We start from the raw sequence: 19,356 nt of genomic DNA, 5'->3' as shown, positions 1-19,356 counted from the left end.
ATGTGGTCAAGAATACAATGTGAAAGGACCCTAAGGACCTGAAGGCCTCTTGGGCGATTCTTTTGACCTTCCTTTAAAGAGTTTTCCTATCACAGGAAATGAAGAGAAGTAGGTAGGATCAATGGCATATCCAACTATGGGAAAAATCTCTTTCATTCCACCAAGATGCCAAGAGCTACATTTCAATGGTTTTGAAGGACACAATTGACTACTCGATCTGTAGGCGAAGAAAGTGGTCCCATTGTCCTTTCTGTAGAGTGTGCACTCATGGTCATATTCTTGTGACCTAAGATCATCACACATTTTCACAGTGATAGTCCAGCAGCCGTCATAAGCCGCCATGAAGGAAAGTCACGGAAACACAAGCCAATGGCACAGACTCAACAGCCGAAAACACCTACTTACAATGAGCGAGCAAAAGCGATATTCCATTCAAATTTTGTAAAAGCATGTAAGCAGATTAACAGCTCACCTTCCTAACCTTCCCCACCACTGTATTTAGATTAATTAAATTAACAAGTAATGCTAGATTTATATCTGAAATCTGTTTCAGTGTAAGTAGAAGCTTTACCCAGTGGTTAAACACCATTATGTCTATTACATTCGATACCATTTTTTTTTCAATCTACACCATTTAACAGGATTTCCATCTACCATGCGTTCTCCCTCGATTCCCTGTTTTCAGGCCATTTACGGTAATTAACTGGATATTGCAGATAGGCAGGTCGCTTCATTGGAGAAAAAAACCAACCCTTCAGTAAAAAAAAATAAAAATTAAAAAAAATGACTTGATTTTAGCATTGGGTGCCTCATTGGTTAACGACATAGGCTTTTTTTAAAGTATTTGGGTTAAATTATTTAATTAATATCAATTATTTAATTAAATTAATTTAATAATTATAAAAGCTATTTGATGTAATTTCGTAATTAGTGGAAGTCCAATCTCTGGGATTACCACTGATTACATTGGCATATTTTGGCTTTTCACTGCACATTGCCAATGACTATTGATTATGAGGGGCCCATGAGTTTAACTCTGATATCACTTATTATAGGAGAAGCCATTATAAATGGAAGAGACTAAACTGATTATTGATATGAAATGTATTTTCTTTTATACTTTTGGACTATCTTTGTCTCATTCAGCTCAAAGGCTCTGTCGAGGGGATGGAAATCCCAGGTGGAGGCATGAAAAACACAGTGTAAACAGACCCTTAGTAAAAGAAGTACACCCAGACCAGGAATTGGAAAGAGAGCTGTATACAGCAGTAATAATCAGTTGTATATTCCTGCTTATCTTGTCTCCAGCAGTATAACCGACCCCAGACAATAGTTAAGTAAATGCGGCCAAAAATGTGTTCGTACCATCAAAATAATTATATTTTTACAAATGCAGAACCTCTGGTGAACATCTGGTTCTGCAGCTTTAGCGGACACCAATAAATAGATGGTATCTCTTTGGAAATTTTTGCATTTCTCCTGCATTGGCCGCTACTGGGAACAATTACATTTCACAGTGCCAGTGAACAAACATGAGTGACCAAATATATTGTTATGACAAGTCCTTAAGAAAGTAATACATCATTCTGGAAAATACAGAGGGGTCCCAATATGAAGACCAACTTCCTTCCCTATATGATGATCGTATGCCCAAATTTTACAATGGCTCTTTCGAGGGGATGGAAATCCATGATGGAGTCATGAAAGGGCTGCCAAATACGATGTAAAAAGCCTCTTAGAAAAATAAGTACTCCCAGACCCAAAAGTGGTAAGAGAACTGTATACAGTAGTAATAGTCAGTTGTATAGTCCTGCCTATCTTGTCTCCAGCAGTAAACCGACCTCAGGCAATGGTTAAGTAAATACAGTCAATATTTATTCATACCATCGACATAATAATTATATTTTTACAACTGCAAACCCCCTGGTGATCAGTAGGTCTTGCAGTTGCAGTGACCCCCCCAAAAATAGATAGTATCTCTTTGGGAAGTTGCCCATTTCTTCTGCATTGGCTGCTGCTGGTAAAAATTGTGTTTCACAGCGCCAATCAACATAAAAGAGTGTCGAAATATTACACCGCTACAAGTCCTCAAGAAAGGAATGTATCCTTCTAGTTAATAGAAGGGGGACCTAGGAGAGGATCATCTCCCTTCCATTTATGAAGTCCACATGCCCTATTCGAGAGTAAAAAATGGCTTGTCCATATAGAAAAGCCTTCAGAAAAACCTTGTGGATTTTTGCCAATAATGAAACTTTGTCGAAAGCTTGAAAAGATGATGACACAAGACAAAATCATTTCTGTGAAGCTCTGCCCTTCAGTGTTTTAGAGAAATTTCTTCAATGTTTTCGAAAAAAAGAGTCAAAAACAAAATTGTCTGTAGAGGTCACGAGGGCTTCATATTCTATAAAGAGAAAACTATGTAGGAGCCAGCACTACTTACTGTATGGGTAGGAGTCAGAGGTTTGATAGATCCCAACACCATCTCTGTATAACACATAGTGAAGCCGATTAGTATTTGGGGAATCTGGGGGACTCCAGGAAAGCTTAATGGTGGTGCTGTTTACAACAAGTCCTCTCGGAGGTGGTTGTTGGGAAGGAGCTGAAGAATCAGAAAAACATATTTTACTGAAAATAGCATGGACATCTAGGAATGGTCATATTTACTGTGTCTTGACATCACTAGCGCTCCAGTTCTCTGCATCTCTAAAGAGATTGCATTTCAGATTTAATTTCCCAGTGGAGGATTACAAGGCCTATAAATCTCCCCAAGTCAACTTGCTGCTCTCCACAAAAAGAAACTATACCCTTTAGACCCGTCAGTGGCCGCTCACCCTGCCTAATCAGTTTTCCTGGTTTGCACCGATGAGGGGCATAATCCCTGAAATATGTGCCTACAAATTAATTTTATGGGGAATTGAATTACTTCAATCTATGTGGGCACTGATTGACCCCAATGTATGTGGGCACTGAATGACCCCATTTATCCTGGCACTGAATAACCCTATTTATCTGGGCACATAATGACCCCATTTATCTGGGCACTGAATTACCCCATTTATCTGGGCACTGAATGACTACATTTATATGGGAACTGAATTACCCCATCTATCAGGTCACTAAATTAACCTATTTACCTGGGCACTGACTGACCCCATTTATCTGGGCACTGAATAACTACATTTATATGGGAACTGAATTACCCTATCTATCTAGGCACTAAATGAAACGATTTATCTGGTCACTGAATGAACCCATTTATATGGAAACTGAATGACTCCATTTATTTGGGCACTGAATGACCCCATCTGTCTGGTCACTAAATTAACCTGTTTATCTGGTTACTGAATGACTCCATTTATATTGGAACTAAATGACCCTGATTATTTGGGCACTGAATGGCCTTATATATCTGGACACTATATGGCACTAATAATTATGCCACAAGTGGACAATTGTGTGTTGCCTATGCAGTTACATATGGTTGTGTATTATACACACTTGTGTTTTTTCAAAGTATAACTCCTGTTTACTGCTTCTTTTCCTTCTCTTTATTTTTCGTCAATTAGTAAAATTCAATTTTTCTTCCTTTTTCCTTACTTTTTTCATTCTTATCTTTTTCTAAATTGTTTTAGCATTCTCCTCTTTTCCCGTCACCTTTTCTTTGCTCCGACAGAACGCCACCACATTATATTTATTGAGAAATATTTACCTTTCTTATCTGCTGCCTTTTGTCTTTAAATATGTACATATATTGCATATTTGTTGTGTTCACTAAGATTTGTATCGTCTGTATTTTTCCTTCTACGCTTTTGTGTTTGCAGTTGTAAAAAGGAAGATATTCAGAATCTCAATGAATTTGTTGTTTAACCGTAGTGCAAGGAAATAAAAGTCTTATACTCAGAGAAATGCAATTAATATTAAGAATTGTATTAGTGAGAATATTCCTATGTTTATACTTTTGGAAGAAGTCACTAATATTTAATCATATGGGTCCTGTAGATGCTTTCAAAATAGCAGCCGATGGAAATGTGAATTGGGTCCTTTCTGGCAAGTCACCGTAGACAACCGTAATTTACTTTAAACACAGGAGCAGAGGGATTTACTTACTCGAGCTGCACCCATATGGATTATTCCCATCCAGATTGCTGGACCCTTCGACACAGAGTGAGCAATTGGTGCCGCTGACAAATTCTTTGCAGGAGCATTGACCGGTTACAGCATGGCAGCCGGTACTGACAGTGCCAGCTGTGTTGCATGAGCAAGGCTGGCACCTAAAGAAAAAGAAAACAAATATATAAGAAAAAAAAGCAAATATTATGTTTGAGAAGTATCGCTTATGTACAAATAAGTAAAAAAAATAATATAATAGCAGAAAGATATGGTAAATTTTATTCTGTACACAAGAAGACCCATAGAGGGTCTGTATACACAGTTCTTTATCTTTGGGGATATTTTTTTTCACTTAAATACAAATATTTGTGGCAACAAAAAAAAAACATTTTTGCAATTGGGTTTGCAGTTTGGCTTTTGCAGGTTATTTGTTTCCCAGCACGTTTAACTTTGATGTGGTCTGTGGTCATAAATCATTTGAGGGAAGCTCAAAAAGACAGATAAGAGAGTTACAAACTTTCTTGTCAAAAGGGAGCTTACTGGTGGATTCTCAGTTATCACATTATGTAACAAGCAAACGACAGTGCGACAGAGGCGATAGAAGGCAAATGATGCAAACTTTTTAAAAGCAATTGCACAAATTATTTTTAACCCTAATCAGACCCATAAAAATAAATGAATAAATAAATAAATAAATAAATAAAAAAATTATATATGATTTGAAACCCAGAAATTTGTTCTAGCTCACTAAGTGTTGAAAGGAGTTAACTGCCCATTTTTAGGGCTGGGTTTTGTGGACAATCATAGAGCGGGTGGCAGGTTGTCCATTTTATCTCCACCCCAGGGTGTGGTCTGGGGTTTAACTAGTCGGCCTTCTGAGGCAGAGTTCAGTGTCTCTGGAGAGGGTAACTCCAGAGAAGTGTTCGTGTTTATGCTAACCTGAACTGTGTGTTTTGCTAACCCTCAGAGGGTGGATCCCAGCTGTCACATAGACTGTGCTTTGTGATATCACTTTGTTTTGTTTTCCTGTGTTTTGCCCAAGGGGCAGTGTTTATTTTGACTTCACCATGGTTTATGCCGCATATATAATAAACACTGTAGCTCCATGTACAGCTGAGTGAGCCGATGTACCACAATATAAATAAAAAAAATATATATATAAACTGCTCAAAAAAATAAAGGGAACACTAAAATCTCACATCCTAGATATCAGTGAATGAAATATTCCAGTTATAAATCTTTATTCATTATAAAGGTCAATGCATTGAGGACAGTAAAACCTAAAATTGATCAATGTAAATCATAACTAATATCCCATGGAGTCTGGAGTTGGAATGATGCTCAAAATCAAAGTGGAAAATCAAGTTGCAGGCTTATCCAACTTCAGTGGAAATGCCTCAAGACAAGGAAATGATGCTCAGTTGTGTGTGTGGTCTCCACGTGCCTGTATGACCTTCTACAATGCCTGGGCATGCTCCTGATGTGTTCTGTGGTCCCCACCTGCAGAACCACTCCTTTATTGAGGGTGTCTTGATAATTGCCAATAATTTCCATCTGTTGTCTATTCCATTTGCACAACAGCATGTGAAATTGATTGTCAATCAGTGTTGCTTCCTAAGTGGACAGTTTGATTTCACAGAAGTTTGATTTACTTGGAGTTATATTCTGTTGTTTAAGTGTTCCCTTTATTTTTTTGAGCAATATATATATATATATATATATATATATATATATATATATATATATATATATATATATATACTGTATATAAATGTGTGTGTTTTTTAAGAATATTCCTTTGAAAATTATGTGTAAATGACATAGAAAATTGCGCTATGTAAAAGCTCATGTTAAAATCGCATTGCAATCGGAGAGCAATCGCACTGTATTTGGATGTAATTCGGAAGACAAAAAATTGGATTGAATTTGCATAAATAATGTATTACACTTGCATTACACTCATACAGCTTTGCAGGAACTAAATCGGACACCGATTTTAAAATTGCTAGTGTGTCTCCGGCCTAACAATGCTACTCACTTGGGAGCAATCTGAGGTATCGCCGTTCCATCTCTATTTAAAGACCAGCTGGTTTAGTTCCTTCCTCATAAAACACATCACAGGAAAACTTAAATACAGCCTTTGTCCAGCACAAAGTGAAACATAAAGCAACAAGTCCATACAATAGTGCGGGTTAGTCCGCCAGGCTTAGAGTCCAGCTTCTTAGTCCTTTAGAAAAGGCACTCAATCCTGGAGATCTGCACACCTCCATACACAGCAACATGTGTAAGACAAATAGGTTTACAAAGTGAACCACGCCTAGGGATGGAAATATGGTGAGCAGATGTCTTTCCCAACTCTTCAGCTGCTCACAATCAACCTGTCAAGGCAGATTAACCCCTTCTAGTTCTATATGTACTACAACATTGCTCCAAGTTTATCTCTCATCCACTAGGTGTCCTATAGCCTCTTAACACTTTATTATATATATTCCCAAAGGGTGGCAAAACTACTTACAAGGTATTTTATTTATTATTTTGATGCGTTAGAGCAATAAAAATTGGTTTCACACACCCGATACAATTATTACATCTTTAAACCCAGAAATTGAGTCCGGTATTTTTAATTTATTGCCATATATATATTGCATCGTTTTGGTAACACAATAGTTATGAATATTTGTGATTTACTCTTTTATTTTCCCTTAAGAGTTGACAGGTCGATGTGGAACCCTCCATTATTGTTTTAAAGGCTAGAGGTTTTAGATTCCGCGGTGGTAGCTATCTGTACATTTTTTCCATATGAGTAAGCTGATATTTCCGTTATTGACCTGCTTTGGCTTTCTAAGAGGCTTATCTTTAGATATCTTTATAACCAGCTGTATTGCTGATGGTGCAGTTGCTGGTTAATAGGGCAGCATCTGGAGCATTTGTAAAAATTAAAAAATGAATAATTATATAAAATTATATAAACATCCAATAAGTATTAATTAGAAGTAATTTCTGAAATTGTGGCATCGAGTCGAGGTTTATGTGATTTACTACACGCTCTTCAGATGGATATTTGACAGGTACCTTGATTTAAATAGCGCTGTGGCCTCCAATAACCCCCGTAATATCCAGGACAGGAATATTGTAATCATCTCTCAATGGTTTCGTTTGGATTGAGAAACGATCATTTTTCTAATAACAGTTCCTCGTCCTCTCTGGATATTATTAGGTATATACAGTTATTTCCAGGTATTTTACACTGTGCTGCTTTATCAAATATATATGGTTGTATTATGTAGGCAGTACATGGCTGTATTATGTAGGCAGTACATGGTTGTATTATGTAGGCAGTACATGGCTGTATTATGTAGGCAGTACGTGGCTGTATTATGTAGGCAGCACGTGGCTGTATTATGTAGGCAGTACGTGGCTGTATTATGTAGGCAGTACGTGGCTGTATTATGTAGGTAGTACATGGTTGTATTATGTAGGCAGTACGTGGCTGTATTAGGTAGGCAGTACATGGTTGTATTATGTAGGCAGTACATGGCTGTATTATGTAGGCAGTACGTGGCTGTATTATGTAGGCAGCACGTGGCTGTATTATGTAGGCAGTACGTGGCTGTATTATGTAGGCAGTACGTGGCTGTATTATGTAGGCAGTACATGGCTGTATTAGGTAGGCAGTACGTGGTTGTATTATGTAGGCAGTACGTGGCTGTATTATGTAGGCAGTACATGGCTGTATTATGTAGGCAGTACATGGCTGTATTATGTAGGCAGTACGTGGCTGTATTAGGTAGGCAGTACGTGGTTGTATTATGTAGGCAGTACGTGGCTGTATTATGTAGGCAGTACGTGGCTGTATTATGTAGGCAGTACGTGGCTGTATTATGTAGGCAGTACGTGGCTGTATTATGTAGGCAGTACGTGGCTGTATTATGTAGGCAGTACGTGGCTGTATTATGTAGGCAGTACGTGGATGAATTATGTAGGCAGTACGTGGCTGAATTATGTAGGCAGTACGTGGCTGTATTATGTAGGCAGTACGTGGCTGTATTATGTAGGCAGTACGTGGCTGTATTATGTAGGCAGTGCGTGGCTGTATTAAGTAGGCAGTACATGGCTGTATTAAGTAGGCAGTACGTGGCTGTATTATGTAGGCAGCACGTGGCTGTATTATGTATACAGTACATGGTTGTATTATGTAGGCAGTACGTGCCAGTATTATGTAGGCAGTACAAGGCTGTATTACATAGGCAGCACGTGGCTGTATTATGTAGGCAGTACGTGGCTGTATTATGTAGGAAGTACGTGGCTGTTTTATGTAGGCAGTATGTGGCTGTATTATGTAGGCAGCACATGGCTGTATTATGTAGGCAGTACATGGTTGTACTATGCAGGCAGTACATGGTTGTTTTATGTAGGCAGTACGTGCCAGTATTATGTAGGCAGTACAAGGCTGTATTACATAGGCAGCACGTACCTGTATTATGTAGGCAGTACAAGGCTGTATTATATAGGAAGTAAGTGGCTGTATTATGTAGGCAGTATGTGGCTGTATTATGTAGGCAGTACGTGGCTGTATTATGTAGGCAGCTCGTGGCTGTATTATGTAGGCAGTACGTGGCTGTATTATGTAGGCAGAACGTGGCTGTATTATGTAGGCAACACGTGGCTGTATTATGTAGGCAGTACATGGCTGTATTATGTAGGCAGCACATGGTTGTATTATGTAGGCAGTACGTGGCTGTATTATGTAGGCAGTAAGTGGTTGTATTATGTAGACAGTACATGGCTATATTATGTAGGCAGTACGTGGCTGTATTATGTAGGCAGTACATGGCTGTATTATGTAGGCAGCACATGGCTGTATTATGTAGGCAGTGCATGGCTGTATTATGTAGGCAGTACCTGGCTGTATTATGTAGGCAGTACATTACTGTATTATGTAGGCAGTACATGGTTGTATTATGTAGGCAGTACGTGCCAGTATTATGTAGGCAGTACATGGCTGTATTATGTAGGCAGCAAGCGGCTGTATTATGTAGGCAGTACGTCACTGTATTATGTAGGCAGTACGTGGCTGTATTATGTAGGCAGTACATGGCTGTATTATGTAGGCAGTACGTGCCAGTATTATGTAGGCAGTACAAGGCTGTATTACATAGGCAGCACGTGGCTGTATTATGTAGGCAGTACGTGGCTGTATTATGTAGGAAGTACGTGGCTGTTTTATGTAGGCAGTACGTGGCTGTATTATATAGGCAGCACATGGCTGTATTATGTAGGCAGTACGTGGCTGTATTATGTAGGAAGTACGTGGCTGTTTTATGTAGGCAGTATGTGGCTGTATTATGTAGGCAGTACGTGGCTGTATTATGTAGGAAGTACGTGGCTGTTTTATGTAGGCAGTATGTGGCTGTATTATGTAGGCAGCACATGGCTGTATTATGTAGGCAGTACATGGTTGTACTATGCAGGCAGTACATGGTTGTTTTATGTAGGCAGTACGTGCCAGTATTATGTAGGCAGTACAAGGCTGTATTACGTAGGCAGCACGTGCCTGTATTATGTAGGCAGTACGTGGCTGTATTATATAGGAAGTACGTGGCTGTATTATGTAGGCAGTATGTGGCTGTATTATGTAGGCAGTACGTGGCTGTATTATGTAGGCAGCTCGTGGCTGTATTATGTAGGCAGTACGTGGCTGTATTATGTAGGCAGAACGTGGCTGTATTATGTAGGCAACACGTGGCTGTATTATGTAAGCAGTACATGGCTGTATTATGTAGGCAGCACATGGTTGTATTATGTGGGCAGTACGTGGCTGTATTATGTAGGCAGTAAGTGGTTGTATTATGTAGACAGTACATGGCTATATTATGTAGGCAGTACGTGGCTGTATTATGTAGGCAGTACATGGCTGTATTATGTAGGCAGCACATGGCTGTATTATGTAGGCAGTGCATGGCTGTATTATGTAGGCAGTACCTGGCTGTATTATGTAGGCAGTACATTACTGTATTATGTAGGCAGTACATGGTTGTATTATGTAGGCAGTACGTGCCAGTATTATGTAGGCAGTACATGGCTGTATTATGTAGGCAGCAAGCGGCTGTATTATGTAGGCAGTACGTCACTGTATTATGTAGGCAGTACGTGGCTGTATTATGTAGGCAGTACATGGCTGTATTATGTAGGCAGTACGTGCCAGTATTATGTAGGCAGTACATGGCTGTATTATGTAGGCAGCAAGCGGCTGTATTATGTAGGCAGTACGTCACTGTATTATGTAGGCAGTACGTGGCTGTATTATGTAGGCAGTACATGGCTGTATTATGTAGGCAGTACGTGCCAGTATTATGTAGGCAGTACATGACTGTTTTATGTAGGCAGCAAGTGGCTGTATTATGTAGGCAGTACATGGCTGTATTATGTAGGCAGTACGTGGCTGTATTATGTAGGCAGTACGTGGCTGTATTATGTAGGCAGTACGTGGCTGTATTATGTAGGCAGTACGTGGCTGTATTATGTAGGCAGTACGTGGCTGTATTATGTAGGCAGTATGTGGCTGTATTATGTAGGCAGGAAGTGGCTGTATTATGTAGGCAATACGTGGCTGTATTATGTAGGCAGTACATGGTTGAATATGTAGGCAGTAATAATAATAATAGTTTTATTTATACAGCGCCAACATATTCCGCAGCGCTTTACAAATTATAGAGGGGCCTGTATTATGTACGCAGTACATGGTTGTATTATTTAGACAGTACATGGTTGTACTATGTAAGTAGAGTATGACTTCATTATTCAGGCAGTATATATATATACTTACCTTGTAATGTCTTCACATTCTGTTCCATCCAGATCCCAGAATTCCAAGCAGCGGAAGTTCACAGACCGCCATATTGGGACACCCAAATGATGGGTGTCTCAATATGGAAACTGCTGGTGGTACGAGCCTCTTGTGTGGTACCACCAGCAGAACACCATTGTGCCACACACACACACACACGCACTGTATACGCCGTACGCACCACACACACACACAAAAACACACTGTATACGCTGTATGCACCACACACACACACACTGTATGCGCCATACGCACCACACACACACACTGTACACGCCGTATGCCCCACACACACAAACACACACACACTGTATATGCCGTGCGCACCACACACACACACACTGTATGCATTGCCCTGTACGCACCACACACACGCAAACATAAACAATGTAGACGGCGTACGCGCAACACACACACACTCACATTGTATAGGCCACACGCACCACACACACACACACACATACACTGTATCCGCCATATGCACCACACACACACACACTGTATACACCGTATGCCCCCACACACAAACACACAGACTGTATATGCCGTGCGCACCACACACACACACACACACACACACACACACTGTATGCCCTGTACGCACCACACACACACAAACACTGTATACGCCGTACGCACAGCACACACACACACACTCACACTGTATATGCCATACGCAGCCTCTTGTGCGGTACCGCCAGCCGAATGATTCACTGACTGCCGCCATCTTAGTATAGGAGGAGCGCATGCGCAGTTTTAATGTGACCGTCGCTATCTGTCACAGGGGCAGGCACAGTGAATCATTCAGCTGATTCCAGCGGCAGATGTGCGACGTATCTACAAGCAGAGGAAACAGGTCACAATACTGACATTACAGCAGGGGATCACATTGGATTCATTTTGTCAGATAAAATATTTCACTGACTGTTTTTAAAAAATATTTTACCTCACAAAATGTATCCTTTGCGATCTCCTGCTGTAATGTCAGTATTGTCCTTTGCTTCCTCCCCTGCCCAGGAGATGTCGTATGTTCTGTACATGGTCAGGCACAGACAATTTTCAAAATGAACTTTAGTTAGTGGGAAAATCCCTATAAAAAGCAAATATCAACGCCAACATGGCTCCTCATAAAAACTATGCCAATGACAATGAAATTTCCTTTCATTATCATTGGCAGCAAAGGCCCAACGTCGAAACAACAAAGGGCAAATGAGACTCTTGAAGACCAACAGCACCGCTGGGACAAAAGCAATGCATATAGCACATGGGGTAGACACAGGGCCGCCATCAGGGCAGTACAGCCGTGACTGGCGTATGAGGCCCGGTGAGCAGAGGGGGCCCGCATCGGGCCCCGTCTCATCTGCTCACCGGGCCCCTTGCAGGCGCTGCGGCACGCTATTGACGTGCGGGCCCGCGCCCACACGTCAATAGTTAACAGCCGCCAGCCAGTCTGAGGCTGGCAGCTGAGTAGGGCCGCAGTGCGCACTCGCCGGCGTCTGACGTCATTCTCAGCCGCCGGGCCCGGCGAGTGCATCTGCTTCGCCCGGCGCAGGAGCATGGCCAGGTAAGAACTCGTGTTTTTTTTTTTCTTTGAGAGCTGAACACACTGGGGCAGAATGCTGGACACACTGGGGCAGAATGCTGAACACACTGGGGCAGAATGCTGGACACACTGGGGCAGAATGCTGGACACACTGGGGCAGAGTGCTGGACACACTGGGGCAGAATGCGGGACACACTGGGGCAGAGTGCTGGACACACTGGGGCAGAATGCTGGACACACTGGGGCAGAGTGCTGGACACACTGGGGCAGAATGCTGGACACACTGGGGCAGAATGCTGGACACACTGGGGCAGAATACTGGACACACTGGGGCAGAATGCTGGACACACTGGGGCAGAAGGCTGGACACAGTGACAGGGGCAGTATGCTGGACACAGGGGCAGACTGTGAGACCCGGGGGCAGAATGCTGGAGACCGACAGAATGCTGGACATTGGGGCAGAATGCTGGACATTGGGGCAGAATGCTGGATACGGGGCATGATTGGAGACACGGGGCAGGATGAAAGACATGGGGGCATGACTGGAGACAGATGGGGGAGGATTGGAGACAGATGGGGCAGAATGGAGACACAGAGGGCATGATTGGAGACAAGTGGCAGGATTGCAGACATGGGGGCATGGTTGGAGACATAGGGGGCAGAATGGAGACATGGGGCATGATTGGAGACACTAGGGGCAGAATTGGAGACAGATCGTGCAGGATCATGCGGCAGGATGGATATGATGGAGACAGATGGGGCAGGATGGAGAGATCACATGGGGCGATCATATGGGGCAGGATGGGGAGATCATATGGGGCAGAATGGATACTCATGAGGGCTGGATGGGAGAACATATGGCTGATGCCAGGAATGAGACACACGGTGGCCAGGATGGGTAATTGTTGTGAATTCTGTGGTCAAGCTCCCTCCTGTGGTCATGAGTGGTACTTCGGCTGCTTCTGTCTATGAGCTTCCTCTGGTGGATGTGAGTGGGGCTGCGGCTTCTGAGTTTCCTTCCTCAGGTGACGAGGTTAAGTCGTTAGGTGCTGCTCTATTTAACTCCACCTAGTTCTTTGTTCCTTGCCTCCAGTCAATGTTCCAGTATTGGTCTTGCTCTCTCCTGGATCGTCTTGTGGCCTGTCTGCCCTGCATAAGCTAAGTTCTGCTTGTGTTACTTTTGTTTGCTATTTTTTCTGTCCAGCTTGCTATATTGGTTTTTCTTGGTTGCTGGAAGCTCTGGGACGCAGAGGGAGCACCTCCGTGCCGTTAGTCGGTACGGAGGGTCTTTTTGCGCCCTCTGCGTGGTTGTTTGTAGGTTTTTATGCTGACCGCAAAGCTATCTTTACTATCCTCGGTCTATTCAGTAAGTCGGGCCTCACTTTGCTAAAACCTATTTAATCTCTGTGTGTGTATTTTCATCTTTACTCACAGTCATTATATGTGGGGGGCTGCCTTTTCCTTTGGGGAATTTCTCTGAGGCAAGGTAGGCTTATTTTTCTATCTTCAGGGCTAGCTAGTTTCTCAGGTCTGGTCAGGAGCGCTCCACGGCTACCTCTAGTGTGGTGTGATAGGATTAGGGATTGCGGTCAGCAGAGTTCCCACGTCTCAGAGCTCGTCCTATGTTATTCGTAACTATCAGGTCACTTTGTGTGCTCTTAATCACCAGATCCATTGTGTTTCTGAATCACCAGTTCATAACAGGTAATATTATTACCATAGGGGCTAATTTAGGGATATTATTACTGCAGTGATGTATTTATTTTATTTTTTGAGTATACTGTTTTAAATGAGGGTGCGGTCCTGTTACTGTGTAGAGTGATACTATGTTGCCTCTTTTTCTTCATGTGGTGTTATGTAGAAGTTGGGAAAAATTAAGTAATGTATTCTACAAGCGGAGCTCAAGATAACTGTGTTATTTCCTGCACAGACAAGTCCTGGCTGGATGAAATGATGGCGGTCTGTGCTGGATGAAAGATGAAGGACTTCACCTAGAGACGTCACTGGTGAGTTAGTGTGTTACCTATACACTGACACTATACACTGTATACTGTATACAGAGCTCCTGTGTATAATTTCACTAGTGATCACTGTATTATCTGTACACAGACACTGCATACTAAGTACAGATCTCCTGTGTATAATGGCACTTATGGTGATATTATGGTGCTTTTTTTTAATTACTGATCAGAATTGTAGTATTCAGTCACTATGTGGTGGTAATATGTGGTCTGGACATGGTGTTGCGATATTTGTTCCTTGTATGTGATATTATTTGATCACTGTGGAGGTAATATGCGGTCTGGTCATGGTGTAGCGGTTTTTGTTCTTTGTATGTGATATTATTCGATCACTGTGGTGGTAATATGTCATCTGGTCATGGTGTAGCGGTATTTGTTCTTTGTATGTGATATTATTGGTCATTTTAAAAATTGAAAAATATACCTAAATTGTATTGCATATTTTAACAAATATTTAATAGGTTACAGTAGAGTAGGGCCCGGCCAAAAGTGTCTACCGTGTTATGGTGGCGGCTTAAAAAATCTTTTGGCCAAAACAAAAGCTGCTGGCTATGTATGTGATCTGGTGATGGGAACTGTTAATGTGTGATAGGTGAGAAGTGGAGTTTTTCCAAGAGAGAACGGTGGGACTGTGGACAGTTCGAGGGGCGGAGCGTGGAGGCGGGGCTCGGGTGGAGCCTGGGCGGAGTCTCAAGGGGGCCCCGAAAATTTTGCCAGTATGGGGCCCCGAAATTTCTAGTGGCAGCCCTGGGTAGACAGGTCAAAGAAGACGGCACAGACGGGAGAAGTTAGCACATGGGGAAAGAGAGAGGGGATAGGTGGGTGAGCACATGGGGGGAGAGATTCGCAACGCTGCAAAGCCTGCCCCAATCGTGACATTACCGATAGCATCGGGCCTCCATCTAGTTACTATAATATGTAGGAAGGAACCCCATGGTTGTGTTATGTGAGCAGTATATGCATGTATTATCGTATGTTTGCACTGTATGGCGGCATTATTGCTATTAACATATTACTCCACACATACAATCTTGCTTTGTCCCGATCGCCTCACACTTCAGTCACTTCATCGCTGAGAAAAAAATAGGTTATCCCAAAAAATAGGTTATCCCAAAAAATGTCCAAACATGAGCATCATATCATCTGCCCTGGGGTCGAAAGGCCTTATTCCTTTCCTGGACTTTATTGCAGGGTTTGGTATGTGTCACAGAAATGAGCCTCCTCCTTACGCTTCTGATATTATACTGTCACATTTGTACATGTCCTTGGTATGGCTATTTATTCTAGATTCTATATTATACTGATACATTTCATTTTTATACAAATTTTACATCAGATTTTAAAAACGAAAAAAAAAAAGAAAGATGTCATGCGTTATATAGTGAGCAGACAAATCCTGCTCTCTGATGATTTACCCCAGTGGATCTCTCACTATGTGGTCTCCTGAGTGACCCGTTCAACACCCTTAAAAAGCATGATAAAAGCCAAAGCCGCAACACTGGCTGCAAATTTGTTTTATGGAATAATATTCCAACTGGGAATAAATAAAATGCATCATTTTGTTCGCCTCTGAATTTTATCTTCCGTTAAAGTCAAAAAGAACATGAAGAGGAATTTTTTTTCTCTTCTTATCATTTCTGCAATTCTATGAGGCATCTCCGCAGTAAATAGTCTCATTACAGCCGCTCCTAATTGGCATTGGCATATGAGAATTAAAATACTGCACAGAGGTGAAGACAGGACGAGAGGTGTGCACAAAGGCGAGGACAGGACGAGAGGTGTGCACAAAGGCGAGGACAGGACGAGAGGTGTGCACAGAGGTGAGGACAGGACGAGAGGTGTGCACAGAGGTGAGGACAGGACGAGAGGTGTGCACAAAGGCGAGGACAGGACGAGAGGTGTGCACAGAGGTGAGGACAGGACGAGAGGTGTGCACAGAGGTGAGGACAGGACGAGAGGTGTGCACAGAGGTGAGGACAGGACAAGAGGTGTGCACAGAGGTGAGGACAGGACGAGAGGTGTGCACAGAGGTGAGGACAGGACAAGAGGTGTGCACAGAGGTGAGGACAGGACAAGAGGTGTGCACAGAGGTGAGGACAGGACGAGAGGTGTGCACAAAGGCGAGGACAGGACGAGAGGTGTGCACAGAGGTGAGGACAGGACGAGAGGTGTGCACAAAGGCGAGGACAGGACGAGAGGTGTGCACAGAGGTGAGGACAGGACGAGAGGTGTGCACAGAGGTGAGGACAGGACGAGAGGTGTGCACAGAGGTGAGGACAGGACGAGAGGTGTGCACAGAGGTGAGGACAGGACGAGAGGTGTGCACAGAGGTGAGGACAGGACAAGAGGTGTGCACAGAGGTGAAGACAGGACGAGAGGTGTGCACAAAGGCGAGGACAGGACGAGAGGTGTGCACAGAGGTGAGGACAGGACGAGAGGTGTGCACAGAGGTGAGGACAGGACGAGAGGTGTGCACAGAGGTGAAGACAGGACGAGAGGTGTGCACAGAGGTGAGGACAGGACAAGAGGTGTGCACAGAGGTGAGGACAGGACGAGAGGTGTGCACAGAGGTGAGAACAGGACGAGAGGTGTGCACAGAGGTGAGGACAGGACGAGAGGTGTGCACAAAGGCGAGGACAGGACGGGAGGTGTGCACAGAGGTGAGGACAGGACGAGAGGTGTGCACAGAGGTGAGGACAGGACGAGAGGTGTGCACAGAGGTGAGGACAGGACAAGAGGTGTGCACAGAGGTGAAGACAGGACGAGAGGTGTGCACAAAGGCGAGGACAGGACGAGAGGTGTGCACAGAGGTGAGGACAGGACGAGAGGTGTGCACAGAGGTGAGGACAGGACGAGAGGTGTGCACAGAGGTGAAGACAGGACGAGAGGTGTGCACAAAGGCGAGGACAGGACGAGAGGTGTGCACAGAGGTGAGGACAGGACGAGAGGTGTGCACAGAGGTGAGGACAGGACGAGAGGTGTGCACAGAGGTGAGGACAGGACGAGAGGTGTGCACAGAGGTGAGGACAGGACGAGAGGTGTGCACAGAGGTGAGAACAGGACGAGAGGTGTGCACAGAGGTGAGGACAGGACGAGAGGTGTGCACAGAGGTGAGGACAGGACGAGAGGTGTGCACAGAGGTGAGGACAGGACGAGAGGTGTGCACAGAGGTGAGGACAGGACGAGAGGTGTGCACAGAGGTGAGGACAGGACGAGAGGTGTGCACAGAGGTGAGGACAGGACGAGAGGTGTGCACAGAGGTGAGGACAGGACGAGAGGTGTGCACAGAGGCGAAGACAGGACGAGAGGTGTGCACAGAGGTGAGGACAGGACGAGAGGTGTGCACAGAGGTGAGGACAGGACGAGAGGAGTGCACATAGGCGAGGACAGGACGAGAGGTGTGCACAGAGGTGAGGACAGGACAAGAGGTGTGCACAGAGGCGAGGACAGGACGAGAGGTGTGCACAGAGGCGAGGACAGGACGAGAGGTGTGCACAGAGGTGAGGACAGGACGAGAGGTGTGCACAGAGGCGAGGACAGGACGAGAGGTGTGCACAGAGGTGAGGACAGGACGAGAGGTGTGCACAGAGGTGAGGACCGGACGAGAGGTGTGCACAGAGGTGAGGACAGGACGAGAGGTGTGCACAGAGGTGAGGACAGGACGAGAGGTGTGCACAGAGGCGAGGACAGGACGAAAGGTGTGCACAGAGGTGAGGACAGGACGAGAGGTGTGCACAGAGGTGAGGACAGGACGAGAGGTGTGCACAGAGGCGAGGACAGGACGAAAGGTGTGCACAGAGGTGAGGACAGGACGAGAGGTGTGCACAGAGGCGAGGACAGGACGAAAGGTGTGCACAGAGGGGAGGACAGGATGAGAGGTGTGCACAGAGGTGAGGACAGGACGAGAGGTGTGCACAGAGGTGAGGACAGGATGAGAGGTGTGCACAGAGGCGAGGACAGGACAAGAGGTGTGCACAGAGGCCAAGCATGGCAGGTAAAGAAGGGAGCGGAGGCAACAATGGCAACTACAGATTACAGGGACACAGATGATCCATGCATCTGTCCACAATATATAGATATACTGTATACATCTCTGTCTGTATCACATCGGTCTTCTGTCAATTTATATATTGTTTTTCTATCTCAATCTTTCTCACTCATATTTATCTATTATTCTCATGCATTGTCTCTCTAAAGGAATATTTTTATTGTCTTATCCACCTAGGAATCTATCCATCTACTGTATATATCTATTATCTATCGAACTATTATCTATCTATAATTTATTATCTATCTATCATCTTTCTATCTATTATCAATCTATTATCTATCTATCATCTATCTATTATCTATAATCTATCTATTATCTATCTATCTATCTGTTATCTATATATTATCTATATATTATCTATATATTATCTATCTATCTATCTATCTATCTATCATCTATCTATCTATCATCTATCTATCTGTCTGTCTATTATCTATTTATTATCTATCTGTTATCTATATATTATCTATCTATTATCTATCTTTCTATCTGTTATTCTGTAGATAGATATATATTGTATATATGCGTCTTCATAGCTTGTGGATGACGTTTGCTGGCAGTAAATAGATGGTACGATAAGGCCTGTTAATAAATAGCAGACATATATGAATAGATAGAGCAGTATTAGGAGGCAGGTAAAATGAAAGGAGATAGATAATAATGAAAATTATTATAGATAGATATGAAATAAAGATATAAAGACACTGATATGTGGAGACAAACATTGCCTCTAATTGTGATCCACCATGATGACGCTGCTCTCTGCCTTTTTTGTTCAGGACTT

The 19,356-nt window shown here is 43.3% G+C and overlaps 1 protein-coding gene across 1 annotated transcript in view; it reads right to left on the bottom strand.

Annotated features, from left to right (window-relative positions):
• The window catches only part of USH2A (usherin), an 824,795-nt gene that overhangs the window by 624,107 nt on the left and 181,332 nt on the right, over positions 1–19,356 (bottom strand). The window contains exons 15-16 of the mRNA XM_069726496.1: positions 4,108–4,271; positions 2,441–2,599 (exon numbers count right to left, since the gene is read on the bottom strand). Of these exons, the coding sequence (XP_069582597.1) occupies positions 2,441–2,599; positions 4,108–4,271 (323 nt within the window). The remainder of the gene's footprint in view (positions 1–2,440; positions 2,600–4,107; positions 4,272–19,356) is intronic.

Source organism: Ranitomeya imitator, chromosome 5 (genome assembly GCF_032444005.1).
Source record: "Ranitomeya imitator isolate aRanImi1 chromosome 5, aRanImi1.pri, whole genome shotgun sequence".
Lineage (NCBI taxonomy): Eukaryota > Metazoa > Chordata > Amphibia > Anura > Dendrobatidae > Ranitomeya > Ranitomeya imitator.
The sequence above is the reverse complement of the archived record's forward strand: the minus strand, read 5'-3'. Positions and strand labels throughout refer to the sequence as shown.